General features: G+C 36.8%; 2 protein-coding genes across 2 annotated transcripts; both read left to right on the top strand.

Moving 5' to 3' along the window:
- The first annotated feature begins 404 nt into the window (after positions 1-404).
- LOC140812726 (uncharacterized) lies at positions 405-2,509 on the top strand. The gene is made up of 4 exons (XM_073171077.1): positions 405-499; positions 1,012-1,548; positions 1,657-1,882; positions 2,006-2,509. Exons 2-4 carry the CDS (start codon positions 1,024-1,026, stop codon positions 2,446-2,448), a joined length of 1,194 nt encoding a protein of 397 aa, XP_073027178.1. The 5' UTR covers positions 405-499; positions 1,012-1,023; the 3' UTR covers positions 2,449-2,509.
- Positions 2,510-2,706: 197 nt separating this feature from the next.
- On the top strand, positions 2,707-3,721 carry LOC140811180 (uncharacterized). Its single transcript, XM_073169049.1, has 2 exons — positions 2,707-3,079; positions 3,152-3,721. The coding sequence occupies exons 1-2, from the start codon at positions 2,717-2,719 to the stop codon at positions 3,719-3,721; spliced, it is 933 nt and encodes a 310-aa protein (XP_073025150.1). The 5' UTR covers positions 2,707-2,716.
- Positions 3,722-17,897: the final 14,176 nt, after the last annotated feature.

Below are 17,897 nucleotides of genomic sequence, written 5' to 3'. Positions count from 1 at the left end.
TAAGAATTAATTATATAATTTTAAGAAATTTGAGAACTTATTTAGTAGTAAGTGAGAATTGAACGGTTTAAATGATTGGAATTTTCGGTTATTTAGGCTCGAAGGAAATGTAGAATATTTACAGATTTGGGTTATATGCCTCTTTTGGTAGTTGGGATTGGGGTAGGATAACACTTATAATCAAGTGTTTGGTACCATTTTAAGTCAACCAATAATAACCATGGGCCCGGGAAAAGCTATTGTGCAAGCGTGAAAAACCAAGAAATGAATCCCCATTTCACCCAGGTATTGTCTGTCCTCATCTCTACAGTAAGCTTGATAACCTTTTTTTTCCCACAAATACCCTTCGCCCTACTTCTACGCAAGTTCCCTTCTCAGACACATCCGCTTTCTTGTAAGAAACTGGCAGCCGTCGTCTTCGGATGAGGTTTACGACCGAATGACCATTGAAGTCCACCTCCACGTCGCAGACTGTATCTGAATTGCTTAACATTACCAGGTAATTTTTGTGGTGAAGGATACTATCTTCACCTGTCCGTGAATTTTTTTCATCTGTTGCAAGTGTGATATCTTTAAAAAAAAATTGTCAAACAAAATGTTGGGAGCTCATCTTTTCTTCAACTTCTGCTGTAATTATTGAACTCCTTCAGTGACTTTTGAGTCCAATCCAACATTCCAGTCTAAAATCGGAGAAATAAGTTTCATCTGAACATAGGTTATTAATTTGTTGAACGCACGAGGAGGACGACGGCAACAGAGCAATAACCCCTCTACAGTTTTGTTCGTCATTATTTCTTACTTCCCGATGGCGTTTTCCGTGAACTTTAAAAAAAAATTTTTACTGCATAATTATGTTCTGGTGAATAGTTTTCAAGTGCATATGTTTCCTCATACTCGTCGAAGTGCATAGTTGTCCAAGACGATTTCTCTAGAGTAACTGGAATTTTAATATTAATCTCTTCACATTTTGCTTTTGTCAATCTAAATTTGAATGTCTTGTCGTTGGTTGAGTGTTGTCGCAAGATGGACATGAAACGTAGAAAACTTCTACTGCTTGTAATGGTACAACAAATATTGTTTACAAATGTGGTGCTGTTGTATCTTCTAATCCGACGACGTCCGAGAATGGTTGCCCGTCGACATCGTGCTACTCGTAATACACCTGTTACGTACAACATGACACAAAGAATCAATGCTCAATTTTGCCATTTGAATATGATTATTGATGCGGGTGATGTTCAATGTCTGCTGAACTTGAGAATGAATCGAAATGCATTTGGAAGGTTGTGCTATCTTCTAATGCACATAGGAGGACTAACAGATTCTCGGTATGTCCGCGTCCAAGAAAAGGTTGCAATGTTTTTGTCTGTATTGGCACACCATAAGAAAAATCGGGTAACCAGTCACGATTACATGCGTAGTGGGCAGACAGTCAGCGCACATTTTCATGAAGTTATGCGTGCGTTGTTGAAATTGTATACGTTACTTCTTGTGAAGCCTACCCCTGTGGATGAGACATGTGACAGCGAGCCTTGGAAATGGTTTGAGGTATTATTTTGTTCATAAGTTGTTTTGTTGTTACACTGTGGACCAAATGTGTTTGAATTAAATTAATTCGTCGTTAACACTACTGACCTCTTCTCATAATTTTTAAAGGGTTGTCTAGGTGCATTGGATGGAACTCATATCGGCGTACACGTTCGTGCCAGAGACAAAGCAAAATATAGAACCAGAAAAGGAACTATTGCAGTTAACGTTTTGGGGGTTTGTGATCGAAATATGAACTTTATTTACGCTCTAACTGGTTGGGAAGGATCGGCCGCCGATGCCAGAGTTTTACGAGATGCATTAACTCGGGATGATGCATTCAAGGTTCCAAGAGGTTATTTATAAATAAGCTTCTTGTCTACATGTCTGTATTGTTTACATACGCGATATCTTTTTCAATTCACCATTAATTGCTCCTCGTGAGACACTACTTAATTGACACTAACTCATTCTGCAGGTTGTTATTACCTTTGTGACAATGGATACGCTAATGTGGATGGTTTCTTGACTCCGTACAGACGAGTAAGATATCATAGGGATGCTTGGGGCAATCGTGCATCAGCACCACAAGATCACAAGGAGTTATTTAATTGGAGGCATTCGCAAGCAAGAAACATTATTGAAAGAGCGTTTGGTTTGTTGAAAAAGAGATGGGCTATCCTTCGAAGTCCTTCATTCTACCCCTTGCATGTTCAAAACCAAATAATTCTGGCTTGCATTCTATTACATAATTTCATCCGTAATCAAATGCCGGACTATCCTTTAGAGGAATACGATGAAAAAGTTGGCAGTCCAATTCATGATACACATAATGAGTACATTAGCAGTTTGGAGTCATCGAACGAATGTGTTAATTGGCGAGATCAGTGTGCAATGTCCATGTGGAACACCTACCACTAATGCCTTTTTATTGTAATCTTATGGAGTGGCACATCTATACATATTGTAACTAAATGTGTCGTTATACTTCTTTTCATAGTGAGCTGTATTGTTTGCAAAACTCTATTTCCACCAGCTTATTGAATGTCGAGCATTTTCCTGACTTTAATGTCGTAGTTTGTTCTTCAATTATTAACATTCGAAATTATTGCATTGACTACTATTGCTAATTGTACTTACGTAATGTTTATATCGTGACAGAATTACTAGACGCAGCTTTCGTGTAATAATGGACAGTGTAGCAACTTCTGGTAGCGGCACTGCGAGGTGCAACAAACCAGACAAGACACGGCGAAGTTGGAGTGGCCGTGAAGAAGATGTGCTAATTCAGTCACTGAAAGACATTACGACCAAGGGTTGGAAAAGTGAGAATGGTTTCAAAGCAGGTTACTTAACTTTGTTGGAGAATGCAATGCATACGACATTAACAGGAACAAATATACGTGGGAATCCTCATATAAATTCAAAAATACATGTGTGGAAAAAAACATATAGTAGTTTGGTGACATTGTTATCGAAGAGTGGAGTCGGTTGGAATGACACTGATAACACGATCGATGCTACAGACGAGACTTGGGAATCAATTGTGAAGGTATGTGTTGTCCATTACTTAACTGACTTAAACAATTGTACCGACTACTCATTCCCTTTTTGGTTGAGGCAGCATGACCCAACTATGAGAGCAATGCGGCATAAGCAGTGGACGCATTTCAATGATTGGGCTGAAATCTTCGGAAATGATAGAGCTACTGGAGAGCAATCGAAGACTTTTGAGACTGCTTTACAACAAGTTCTTAATCTCGGTGAAGAAGTTCCACACGGAGATTTCCTTGGCGAGAATCGTACATATATCCCGTTCAATGGTGTTGATGATTCAATATCTGAGACGCATACGCCAACATCTAAAACAAATGCAGGTACGTCTTCTAAAAGTAAAAAAAGGAAGCACATTAGTGAGCATGATGAGTCCATAGTCGAAGCAATCAACAACCTCGCTCACATAATGAAAGACACGATGTCACAATTGATCAAGGAATTTTCCGTCGACGACAAACTCTCTGCTATTCAAGATACGGTTTTGGAGGCATTGCAAGGTCTTCCTGACCTTTCAGAAGATGAACAAGTTGCTGTAGCTAAGTTGTTATTCAACAACCATAACGACTTGGCCCTATTCAAAAGACTTGGCGAACGTGGGAGGATTTGCTTGGTTAAGAAGTTGTTGCGTAGCGAGTAACGATTGCAGTCGTAAGTATGTTTTGGAACAGTGGTTTTTGACTTGGTGATTAGCCGTAACTTACCCATGGGTTATGTTGGTTGAGTGGAATGTTGTATTTTCTTTTTTGGGAGCAATGGTTCTAGGCTTGGTATGCAACCATTACTTACTTATCTGTACTCGTGGATGAAATGGATGATTTAATCTCTTATTTTGATAAGTGCTTGCATTTGTGTTGGACTTTGTACAAATCAGTTCAAACTATTGTATGCTTGTTCCTGTATGTAATATTTCTTCACGTACACTATGGCACTCTCAGGCATGTTAATATTTACGGTGTTCATTCGTACTATTGCATTATAATTTATAGGTTTGGGTTTTCTTCTACTGAGTGGAGATGAGTTTGAGGCAAAAGATTAGTGATTTTAGAAGCAGAGAATTGGATGTGGAGAAGAGTGTCGTTGTTGTTGCTGAGAATTTGTCTAAAGAAATTTCAATAACTGCTTTGAAGTGGGCTTTAACTAATGTGGCCAAGCCAGGGGATTGTGTTAGGCTGCTGGTGGTTATTCCAACTCGTAGCTCAAGTAAAATCTTGACTGCCTTCTCTTCATGCAGTGGTTTACATACCAGTATTGGCCATTTAGGTTTAATTTGTCTATTCTTGAAAATGGATATCACAACCTAAAAGTGTTTTAATTCATGCTCCTCTGCATATAGTAGTGATTACTTCTACTCTATTATTTCTTCTGGCTATTAGGTTTGTTTTTTGTGATTTATATGGATTGCCTAATGTCATCTGCTCAAATTTGTTTTGAAGTTAGTCTAAGAAATGGCGAAGCACAGCATAATGCTATTTTAGTCTTTAATTGGTTCTTTTTTCGAGCAATTAGAAAAAGTTTTGCAATACTCATTCATTGAATCCTACTGAAGCTCTCTTTTTCGGTGTCTTTTGTTCACGGCATCATCCAGGGAGGTATGATTTATGAATGTGAGAGAAGTTGAGACAAGTTTCATCAGTGGTCCCGATATTATCTTATTTCAAGGCTAGGTTGAATTACTTTGGCAATTTTGTTTAACTGGATCCATGCATATTAAAATTCTATATATCATTTAAGTTTGGTGCATTCTTGTATCACACCATCAAGGTCGAAAGTACATATTTCAGTGATTTGAGAACTTGAGAATGCTTCTCCGGTTATTTTGAGCTATCAACTGGTTTTGCATTTTTTGTTCTTTCTATGCTTGCATTGACATTGATACCGATAATTTGATTATCTCGAGTATGCTGGTCTGATGAATTTTTAAAGTTTTGGAGTGTTGTTGTTCTTCGTATTGTCATGGATTTAAGCAGAAAGTTTTGGAATTGAAATAAGAATTACCTCCTTAGAATAGGAAATGTCGTCTATGTCAGAAACTTGTTCATTTGCAAATAAATTTGCCTTACTTCCAACAGATTTTCTCATTCTACAGACTTTTATTTTACAATTGGAACTTCAAGATTGTATGACAGAGTTCTTGTTAAACTTTTTACTGCAGTTACGTAATTGCCATATTTGTAAATTACATTACATAAGCCTACAGCTATTTAAACCTTGACGTAATTGAGATAACAGAAATGAAATTAAAACATGTTCGACTATATGGAGTTACGTCTATATCGGCCATCAGAAACAAAAGTCAATTACCCTTAACATTGTTTATGTACAAACAATTAAACTGGACATAATAAAGCCTTGTACATTGGGGCACCTTACAAGCACTTATACGTACATCCCCATGGAAAACACATTACATATAATGTGTGCAAAATGGAGAAGCGAGTACACAATTGATCCAAAATACACATTCCATAAACAGACTGTAACGTACTCGATCAACAAAACAAAAGGATGGGGACATAACTGCACATAATACTGGGATAAACATGTTAAGCAGTGGAGTCATCTGATGACAACTCAACAACAACAACAACCTTCTTTGATTTTTCGTCAGGTGATTTTTATTGGTTCGCCTTCGGCTCGATTTTGACACCAGCGTTCAAATTCATTGCTTTACTCATGGGCGGATCATGACACTCATGGACAGAAGCTTTGTGAAACAACTTCTGCTTTTTCCTATTCTTTTCAGAAACAACCTCATTTTGATCAGCTACTAAATTGTCGCTGCACTTAAATTGCTCATCATCAGATACGAGATCAATGACAGGTACCTGATACTTGCTGCTCACAGTTTCTTCTGAATAATTTTGAGAAGGAAAAGACATTTTACACTGTCGAAAGAAGCACCATGCAATATAGAGTTTTTTATTGTATCGAATGAAGCTACTGGCATATTTATAAGAAGAAAAAGTTAAAGACTTAATTCCCCCAACTACTTGTATTCAATGACCTGCAGTTAGATATTGATTTGATGCAAATCTATTGTAGGTCAACACCTACGAAATCTGTTGAACCCAAAAATGCACCCAACAAATTTAAACCACAACAACAGCGCAATAAATACATTCTCTCTGCTTACGTTAACTGTGAAAGCAGTACACAGTATTAAATTCTTTGGAACAAGTGTATTTAAGAGAAGCACACACTTTATCAACATACCATCACAAATAAAGAAATGACTTACCAACAACATTCGAAAGTATAGTAAAAAAGGTAATGTTTTCCCAACCTGAAATGAAGAAACAACCACCAACAACTCGTTGACACAGAGAATTCGTGTTAAAGATAAGCGTGAAGATTATATAAATTCAATGGACGATGAACATAAGTAACATACCTGACTCGAAGAGTTATGTGTGCCACAATGAGTTGTGGTTCTTTAACAATCAGCAACGAAAGTGGAGCAGGCAACACTTTTACATATATAGTACCTCAAATTTTTGAAAGAAACAGTGCAACTGAACAATAAAATTGAAACACTAATTTGTAACAGACGCACGAAGCTTAGTGTGAAGACTTATCGGGGGACCCTAATTAATTTTCAAATCATCAAATAACTTTCCAATCTCGTTGGACAACTTCTCCATTTTGATACCTACGTCGCGAGTCTGACGAACTAAATCAGAAACTTCGTTCAGTAGCTGAATTACTTTCTTACTTTGAGTTGTTGTCGGGGCACATTGTTCAGCTGTATTAGAAGTGGTACTACTGGAAGCATTAAAATTTGGATTTTCAACGGGTAGTTGCACAAAACAGTTAAAGGCTTCCTCCGCAGCTTCTCTAATTTCGTAACCTTTGTAACAAGCACCCGAAAAACGATAAACTTGTGCGTTCGCCTGAGGCCAGCTATCGTACACTCCGGGCTTCCTTCCCACGAACACGACGTATGTTTTTTTCTGCACCGAAGATAATACGTACTCAATTTTAGAAGCGAAATTTGTTCGCACTAGAAGCGTTGCTACAATTAAAGAATTGGATGGATTTGAATAAGTAAAAAAGTATCACATGCGAACAAGAAGTAATGTGCTCCGACCTGTAGGGCGCACCCAAAAAGAGAGTTTTCTTAGACAGAAAAAACTCATCATCTGCTATACTCTAACGCGGACGGCGTCGTTGATGGCTTTCTTTTCTCTGCGAAAATAATCTTGTATGGTGTACAAGGACAAGTCAAGCTTTCACAAACCTGCAAAAGTTTGTTTGCCTCAAATTTGAAGAAGCAAAATTACTGAACACACATGAACAGACTAGAATCTAAATTACTGAACAGAAAAAAATCACCATCTCATAATATGTATTTGCTCTACATTTTTGCCGGATCTTTCTTCCGTAGATCTACTTGGCTTCTACATTTGTTGAGGGATGTAAGAGATGGCGAGGAGAAGGCTTGAGTGAGAGAGAGAAGATACGGAGATCTGGAATTTGGGTTGCCACAAAATGAAGACACCTGCTATGTACATTCGAAAGGGTAAAAACGGGAAATGGAAAAAAGTAGCTGTCTTTATCATGTGAGGATGAGTAGTACCAAACAAGAATAAATTTCAAAACTCATATTAATTGTCCACCTTTTCAACTTTCTTATCATTTGTTTTATCTTTGTACTATTAATCTCATCCTACCTAGCAAACGGTGTGATAATGTTATAATGAATGGTAACCAAGGAAATCGTAGGATGAATCAATATTAGGCGTGAAAATTTTAGCGTTAGTGAAATAATGTTGTGGCAAATTAAGAATTTAAAGTGACGACGAGTTCAGAAAAATTTGATCGGTTATTTAAGTTATAAGGATAAACATTGAGTTAGTAAATTTTTGGGAACATAAGTTTGATGTGTCACAAGTTTTAGTCATGATCTTAACGGTTAAGATTATACCTTGTGAGAATTTAAAATTTTTAGGAAGTTGGGTACGATGATGGTTAGTTTAATTGGTAGACACATGTAAGAGGTGAGGTAGACACCTGGTTTTAAGAAATTTTTGATATTAATTGAGAAATTTGAGAATAAGTGAATATGTGTGTTTGAATTATGTTATCTAATACTATTTGGGTGGCGTAAGCTTGAATTTTAAGTTTATGAAATAGGTGTTCGCACAAAATTTTTGGGTGAAATAAAAACAAAAGGGAATTAAATTTGTTCAATATAATTTATCAATTGATGAATATTAAGATATTTTTATCAAGTAAGAAATCTAAAAGCTTGATATGGGGATTCTAGAATTCTATGGGTTATAAGTGAAATTGATTTAGTAAAGTTAGTCTAATGCTACCATGGGCTAACTTATTAAGTTAATATGCTAGAATTAAGTAAGCATTAAGGATACACAAGAATGCGACACTTGTTCCAATAAAGAAGTCCAGAGTTTTAGGCCTCAACTAAATTGTAATTGGGAAGAGGATAGTTTGAGCAGGTAATTGATGCTAGAAGTGTTATTATTAAGGTAGAAGGTCGATGTTGTATAATTGAGTTTTTATGGATTAACGGTATTCGAGGTTTAAGATTTACAACAATTTCACATCCGGGAAGCACTTGTAAATAATAAGTTGCGTAAGTATAGTGCCGTAAGATAAAGATTCGATTCAAGGATTTTAGGCTATTACTACTATGAGGTTGAAGTAAGGTGTAACCTTTAAGCGTTCTACTGAGAATAGTAGTCGATCGGTAAATTTTGGTACAAAGGTTTCTTAAGTCAAACCGCATAAATGCTAATATAATAAGTCGATGAATATTACGAGTATAGTATAAGAAAAGTAAGGTGCGATAAGTTTAGACATACACCTCTAGTATGAGAAACTGTAGGATAAGTCAAAATTCGGGGCTATAGTTGAATAGAACTAAGTCACCATAAGTTGTTTTAAGTTGCGATTCACAAACGAGGACTTTGGTATACAATTTTATTTAGGATTGAGGAGACGTAAGGACAACTTAATATTTATCTTATCAGAGTAGCACATCGGAAGCGTGGATCATTAGGATTCTTGAAGTAAGAGTCTAAACTTTTTGTTTATCAAGGATAAGCGAATTTCGAGGAAGAAATTTCTTTTAAGGGGGGAGGATTGTAGAACCCGTAAATTGGACTGCGTATAAGCCATGCATAATTATAGCATTTTAAAGTAAATTGATTTTATTGCATGAGTATTTAAATGCTTTTCCTTAAGTTAATTATTTTATGCAGTATTTTAATTTTTATCTTTTCAGTTAATTCAGTGAGGCCGGACTGGAGTTGGAGTTTTGAGAAAGGATGTAAGATTAAGAAATCATTCCCAGAGTTTATTTTAGCTAGCTAATAAGTTGATTTAAGTTAAAAAGGAGGTTTAAGGAATTATTTAAGTTACTTCAGGTGAGTAGGAAATAAGTTCATTTAGGTTCCTTAATTGAGGTGTTAATTCACTAAATTATTTAAAGGATAGGTAATGCTCTTAAGGTTTAAGAATTTATTAACTAGACAATATTTCCCCTCCATTTATAAGTAAAATTTCGGCCACCCCCCTTAGTGAGACAACAAGTCTATGTCAACTCACATTTGACCCTTTCTTTGCCACCCCTTAACTTGATAATCTTTTCATTTATTAATCACCATTAATAAATTAATATTAGATCATAATCAACCTACATCTAGCATGCAAAAAAATCGGTCACCTCTTTTCCCCCCAAGAAGATTTGATAGCAAACCAAATTCAAAATTTAAAAAGAGGAGACTTGGTCATACCCTTGGTATCCCTTTATTATTGGATCTCCCTCACCCTCCTATCCATTTCCCCTCCCCCATCAACAAATTATTGAGAGAATTTCAGAGCATTTTCGTGGGTTGAGTGAGGAAAACCGATAGCTCATAAAGAAAAATAATCGAGAGAAGAAGCAAGATAAGAAAGCGCTCCACGTCCTCCGCGCCGGATCGTCTCATTCTTTCGTTTTTCTTGCAAACGAAACGAGGCATGCATATATTCTTCCTTGACTCTTCAATCAAGTCCTATTATCAAATTTTTATATTACATGATCATTATTTCCATGACAAAACCGTAACACATCAAGAATTTGGAAAATACATGCAGCAGATTTTCGGCCCTTCCAATTCAAGCTTCACGGTTTCATTTGTTTTGTGGGTTTCAGGTATTGGTTCGATTCCAGGCTCCCAAGGCGACATATAGACATGTAATAGGACGCATTAGGACCATGATGGTCCATACATTTAACCCCATGCACGCTGGAAGTCGAGAAGATGACATCAACTTCCCTCTTGATCCATTTGAGTTTCGAAAATTGTGTTTTTCTGTCAAAGGGAAATGAATCTGATCTTGGCTGCCCAAGGCCTATAGCCATGGTTAGATCACTTCCCTAGCATGTCTAAGATGTGACTAAGTTGTCCTTTTGGTGGCTTGGTCCATGGTGAATCGGTTTTTAAATAAAACTCAAGAACAACCCCTGCACCCTTCGGCCCTCTTCTTTTTACAGCTTGTGTTGTTTCGATTTTTAGGAAATGGTGTGGATCTTGGTTGGCCTATGGCCCTTAGCCACGGTTTACACCATGCCCTAGATGCCTAGATCGTGTCATGGTCAATCAAATGGCCATTGGAACGATTCTTGACAGCAAAACAAATGCAATGCATCCTACGTGCAAAATTTGTTCTCGGTTGGAACGTTCGGTTGTTTGCTGGTGTGATGCGAATATTGGCTGGCCTAGGGCCCTTAGCCATGGTTCAAATCATTCCTTAGGTTGTTGGTAAGAGGTTCTGGTCGATGGTTCAAGCCCCAATGGCCGGTAGTCTCGAAACGACGTAAAGAAACGCAAGCATGCTGCTGTATTTTGTGGACAGCAACTTGCTGCTGCAGTTCAGTGGCTCATTCGAGTTCTCGGTTGGCTTTTAGCCTATGGCCTTGGACTTGACAGTGCCTCATTGAGTTGGGAATGTCATGTTTTTGACCATTCGTGATTCGGATCATTTTTGAGGTCGTACGAGAATTTACGATGCGTTGTGCAAAATTGACTCTCGAAAGAGCGTTTCATGTTTTGGCCTCCATTCACCTAGATTTCGACCCTCACTATTTTAGGAGCATTATTTCATCATCTTAGGCGTATTTTAATCATGACTGAATGTTGGTTCGGGATGGTTCGGAGTCATGATTAAATACGAAGTCATTAGGCGCACTTGTCTTAGTTTTTGGATTTAATTGCATAGTTGAGTCAAGTATAAGCTATTGCAAATTTTTCATGACATATTTAGGTTGCAGCGAGCCTGGGAGCGATCCAATCCAAGCAGTAAATTATTACAGGATATTTAATTGTGACATTTAATTATATTACGTGCATAAAAATATAAAATGTTCATTTTTGAGATTATGCGATATTGCTTTTGGCCATTTCACTATCATGGGATTATTGCTAAATCCGGTCTCCAGTTACCGGTCAGTTCAGTTTGTACCATCCAGTATATGGTGGCATAGTCTGATCAGACGTTTATTATTTTACCTGGTCGCCAGTTACCGGTAATGAGAGCATTTTATTATCCGGTCACCAGTTACCGGTCAGTTTTTGTGCAGGGGCCACTTGCGTAGACCATAATCTCAACAGAAAATTTATTACAGGCTATTTCAGTACAGGGCTCCAAGGAGCAAACATTTTCACTATGACTTTCAGTTCAGTTATGCACGTATTATAATTGCTCATGATATGTTATTTTCACATTGTGCCTCATGACATGATATTTTTACTCCCATGAAATTTTTACTATATTTACTCGTTATTTACGATATATGCATGTTGAGTCTTTAGACTCACTAGACTTGATTGTTGTAGGTGCTGATGATGTCGGGGCCGAGGGCGGAGACCAGTGAGCTAGCTTGGGTCAGCAGTAGTGGAACCCGAGGACCTCATTTTAGCATTTACCATTATTATGCTCAAACAGTTTACCCGTTGTTGGATTATTCTTATATTTTTCTTTTGCAAACAGATAATTTCTTCCGCTGCTATTTTTAACATTTAAACTTTATTTAACGGTCTATTTTATGAATGAGGCATTTTACTTATTTTACAAAGAAAATTTTTAATTTTTCTGCATATATTCAAACACGAATTTTCGGGCCGTTATAAGACACATCACTTGCAAATGCAGCACTTCGACCACCAGTCCTAGAAGGAACCATCTACAGCCTATGGAAAGTCAAAATCAGATATTACATAAAATCCATAGATGAACGGGCATAAAAGCGTGTTATCAATGGGTGGACTCCACCGATGAAGATAGATCAAGATGGTGATAGCTTGCCAAAACCGGAAACTGATTGGACTGTCGATGAAGTGCAGAGTTCGAATTACAAGTCAAAGGCCTTAAATGAAATATTCACTTCAATCGACATGAACATGTTCAGTTTGATCACAAACTGTATTTCTGCTAAGGATGCATGGGATACTCTCCAAAGACATTGTGAAGGCTCTGAGAGTGTGCGACGAACTAGATTGAGGCACTTACTTCCAAGTTCGAGAATATGAGGAAGGAAGAATCTGAGAATATATTGGATTATGATCGTCGCCTATGAGAAATTGCTAATGAGGCGTTCAGTCTTGGGGACCCCATCTCTAAAGAACGATTAGTTAGCCAGGTTCTCCGTTCTTTGAAAGATTCAATGTAAAAATCTGTTTAATAGATGAGGCTAAGGACACGACTCAGATAGCTTTGGAAGATTTGATCAGCTCACTTCGCACCTTCGAAATGAACATGGACATAAAAAAGAAGGATAAGGGGAAGACAATTTCATTCCAAGTTTCGAATGACTCTTATAGTGACCTTCTTCAAATATCCAAAGAGGTTAATGAATCGGATCTTTGTGAGGATTCCATCGCCTATATCACAAAGAAATTTGGGGATTATTTGAAGAGAATCAGATATAAGAAGAAGGCTGGAAAACCATCGAAGTTTCCCAGTCTACCAGCTCCTAAACCCCCTGTCCAATAACAGTTTCGACCAAGGAATGAAGGCAAGAGACAATTTAATTCGAAGAAATATGACTCGTTGCAATATAGAGAATGCAATGGATTTGGTCACTATGCCAACGAGTGTGCTAAAAGATTACGAAAGAACAAAGGCTATAATATTTCTCCAAGCGATGAAGAATTTGATGAGGAGGAAAAATCCAATGATGAAGATAATCACACCTCCTTGACTACACTGTTGACAGAAAAACGTCGGCTGCAAGTGACCCTTTTCGGTGTTTCCCTATGTATTGCCACTCGTGGACACAACACGTGCGGAAAATCAGTATGTTTAAAATCTACATCTTCTGGAAAATTGAGTGTAGATGATGATTTGGAAACCGATGATGAAAAAATCACTCTTGAGAGTGTACATAAGCTTTATGAATAGTTTTATGCTGATTGGACTAAAAGAAATAAGATTAACACAACACTCATGAAGGAGAACACTAAACTGAAGTATGTGGTTGTAAAAATTGAAGTTATACTAAGAAAAAAGGACTTGGAACTTGGCAAGACCAAGGATGGGCTTCAAAAGGCGACTGAAACACTAACCAAGTTCAATTCGAGCACATCTAAGCTTGAATTTATACTTTTGATGGGAAGATATAACAAGAAAGGCTTAGGTTTCAAAGACTGTGTTTGAAATTGGTGAATCTTCTAAATCAATTGTCTTTGTGAAAGGAAAAGTTGATACATCCACACAGTCACAATCCACGTCTTCGATCAAAAGTTCTCCACCAAAAAGACAACTTGCTGCACGTGTTCCTAAGAAAATAAAACGTAGGTATGTGTGTCATTACTGTTTTAAGCCTGGACATATCAGACCCTATTGTTTTAAACTTAGGGAAGACTGCATGAATACAAAGGCAAATCAGATGTTGCCCCGAATGTTTCCCAACACTTCCCGCAACACCTCCAACCGTCGACCTATAGTAAGACAAATTTGGGTACCAAAGGTAACAATTCACTATGAAGTTGTCTATACTTCATTGAAAACTAACAATGCAGGTCATTGGTACTTTGATAGTAGAAGCTCACGCCATATGGCAGGATCACGAGAACATCTCACTGGCTATGTTGATCAAAGGGTGGTAGAGTAACTTATTGAGGGAGAGCTAAAGGAATAATTTTTGGAAAGGAACATTGAATGTTGAAGGACTATCAAAGCTCCACAATATGCTTCATGTTGACATGTGCATTATTACATGTACAAGGTCTTCAGACAACTGCTACCAAATTGGTGAAGAAATTTCCTACAAACATGCACAAGTTAGTGAACTCGACCTTTGGCATAAAAAACTCGGTCATGTGAATTTCAAAACTTTGAAGAATGAGTAAGTAAGATGTTGTACGAGGCATGCCTAATCTTACATCTAGTATAACATATGTTTACGGAGATTGTCAAAAGGGTAAGCAAACTCGCGTGTCACATCATATGTTGCCCCACTTTGGGACAACGCGTTGTCTCGAATTACTGCACATGGATCTTACGGGTCCTATGGAAGTGGAAATCTTTGGAGGTAAGAAGTATTCCTTTGTGTGTGTCGATGATTTCTTACAGTTTTCATGGGTAAGTTTCATAAGGGAGAAATCAGACACTTGCTATTTTTTTAAACAGTTAATCACAAGAATCACAAACTTCTATTATTTGAAGGTGAGAAGGATCATGATTGATCATGGTAATGAATTTGAAAACTCTAAATTCTCATCTTTTTGTGACAGGAAATGAATTTCACATGAATTTTCAGCACCAAAAACCCCACAGCAAAATGACATTGCCTAATGCAGAAACATGAAATTGCAAGAAATGGCTAGGGTGATGTTAGCTTCGAAGAATATTTCAAAGAGTTTTTGGGCATAGGCCCTTAATACAACTTTCCATATTTCGAATATGGTGTATTTGAGAAGTGGTTCAACCACGAGTCCTTAAGAAATAATCATGGGAAAGAAGCCTAATCATAAATATTTTCATGTTTTTGGTTGTGTTTGTTATACTTTGAATGATAGGGATCAACTAATTTGATTCAAATAGTGATAAATGTTTTTTTGGGATATGCCACTAATACTCGAGCTTATCACATGTTTAATTTAAGAACTAGGACTCTTATGAAATCTATTAATGTTGTTTTTGATAATTGTTCAGATCTCAAAAAGAAAATAGCTGAAAGATGATGTGGAAGACCTTCTGGAAAGTCTTATATCACTTGAAAAAACAGGTGTTGCCCGATATGTTGTAACACCTAGCACAAAACGTGACACTAAAGTCACTGAATCTGATGAAGAAACACACAAATGATGGACAAAATATTCCAAGTAAAATTCAGAGAAACCATCGTCATCTCAAATAATTGGAAATATTCGTGGAGATGTTCAAACTCGAAAGAAAGAAAAAGTAGATTATTGCAAGATGACTGGACTTATATGCATGAGTTCCATGTACACACATGTCAAATTTTCATGTTATATATCCAATTTTGAACCCAAAAATGTTGATGAGGCTTTAAAAGATGAATTTTGGATTAATGCAATGCATGTTGAGCTTGAAAAATTTGTTCGAAATGATGTGTGATATTTGGTTCCACCTCCTGACCATGGTAATATAATCGGTGCAAAATGAATTTTAAAGAAAAAAACCGATGAGTCGGGAAACATCATTAGAAACAAAGCAAGGTTAGTTTCTCAAGGGTACACACAGGTAGAGGGGGTTGACTTCGATGAGACCTTTGCTCATGTAGCCCGCATTGAGTCAGTTCGACTATTTCTAGCAATTGCATGCTACATGAAAATCAAATTTTTTCAAATGGATGTCAAAAGTGATTTTTAAATGGAATTTTGTGAAGAAGTATATATTAGACAACATAAGGGTTTTGAGGATCCACATCATTTGGATCATGTTTACAAATTGAAGAAGTCACTTTATGGTTTGAAAAAATTACCACGTGTGTGGTATGGAAGATTGACAGAGTATCTACTTGAAATTGGCTTTAAACGATGTTACGTAGACAAAACTCTTTTTATTCAAAAATCCAAAGGTGAGATTCTTATTTCTCAAGTTTATGTTGATGATATAATCTTTGGTTCTTTATCTCAAAAGCATGCTGATGATTTTGTAGAGTGTATGTCATCTACTTTTGAAATGAGCATGGTTGATTAGTTGAGTTTCTTTCTTGGATTGCAAATTAAAAAAGTGCATGATGACATCTTTCTGTGTCAAAGTAAGTATGCTAAGAATTTTGTTAAAAATTTGGCAAATGAAAACACAAAACCCATGAAGACACCTATAGGCTCGAGTGAAAAATTGTCTAACAATGATGTTGCAAAAAATGTTGACAACACTTTATATCGCATCATCATAGGTAGCCTCCTGTATTTTACAGTCAGTCGACCTGACATCATGTTTAGTGTATGTCTAGGTGCTAGATATCAAGCCAATCCTAAAATTTCTCATCAAAAATCTGTGAAGCGTATTCTATGTTAGATAGTAGGAATAATTGATTTAGGATTATGTTACACTCAAGAAACTAACTGTTAGGATCATTAAGGGGGTAAATCGTTGAGCTACAATGGCTCGGTTTTTGAAATATTGAACACCGATGAATTAAATCGAATTTGATTTTCAAACCAAGCGGAATATACTCGAAATAATCCTTCGTAGAAACCGATTAAACATTTTTAAAGCATTTAAAATATATGCAAGTTGAATGAGTAAAATATTTTTGGTTGAAGCATTTTATCAAACACTTGGTATCCAATATTTTGGCATTTGAAGAACACATAAAATGCTTCAACAATGCTTTTTTAAAAACAATGGAAATGATAAGTAAATGCAATAAACAAATAGACACGAATTTGTTTATGGATGTTCGGCGACTTCAAATGCTCCTACGTCACCCTTTTTTTCCCTTGGGAAGAATTCACTAGAAGACTTTGATTTATACAACTCTTTGTACAAACTCACTCAGTTAGGACTTACACTACTGCCTAAACTGAACTCCTAGCTCTCAAGATTGTAGGCAGCACCTCACAATCAACATATTTTTTAATGTCTCATATGCAAAGAATACAAACACAATGTTTTACGTCTTTGTGCAAAGACTCACTCAACTAATCTTTGAAGTTCAACTCTCTTGTATATATGTGAGTGATTGTGTGTGAGGAATTTTTCCTTTACACTGTACATCTCAAATGTATCCTCACATAAGGGCTAGTGCTATCAAGTAGCTGATTTCTTCATGCTAACTTCCATGCTTTGAATCCTCTTCAAAAGCTCTTTTTTGATCTTGAATATGTTGTATTTATAGGCCCCAACAATGATATATACCTTAGACACGAGAATATGATCGTTTGGAAAGTTTCTGTACTGTTTTTGGAGTTGCAACAGTCAAACTTGCCTTGATGGACAATTTCCCGACCGGTAAACTCTGGTCAACTCAACTAGTCTTTCAGTTCAACTGGTCAGCAGCTTGTTCAGTTCAGTTCAGTTAGTCAACTGCTGGTTCGGTTCCGTTTAGCTGGTTCAGTTAGTCTAGTTCAGTTCAACTGGTTCAATTGGTCTAGTTCAGTTCAACTTATTCAGTTGATCAGTAGCTGGTTCAGTTCAGTTGGTCTGGTTCAGTTTCAGCTGGTGTGCTGAAATCAGCCTAACTGATTTTAGTTTGTGCAGAACCAGTAACGTCATCGTCATTTATCAGCATCTTAAGCTTCGATTTAGACTTTTACTTCTTAATATGATTTTTAGATTATCGTCTTATCTTTCCAACGCATACAGAATCGCCTCATTCCAATATCCGAGCT

The sequence above is a fragment of the Primulina eburnea genome, chromosome 14, assembly GCF_022965805.1.
Source record: "Primulina eburnea isolate SZY01 chromosome 14, ASM2296580v1, whole genome shotgun sequence".
Taxonomy (NCBI): domain Eukaryota; kingdom Viridiplantae; phylum Streptophyta; class Magnoliopsida; order Lamiales; family Gesneriaceae; genus Primulina; species Primulina eburnea.
The sequence above is the reverse complement of the archived record's forward strand: the minus strand, read 5'-3'. Positions and strand labels throughout refer to the sequence as shown.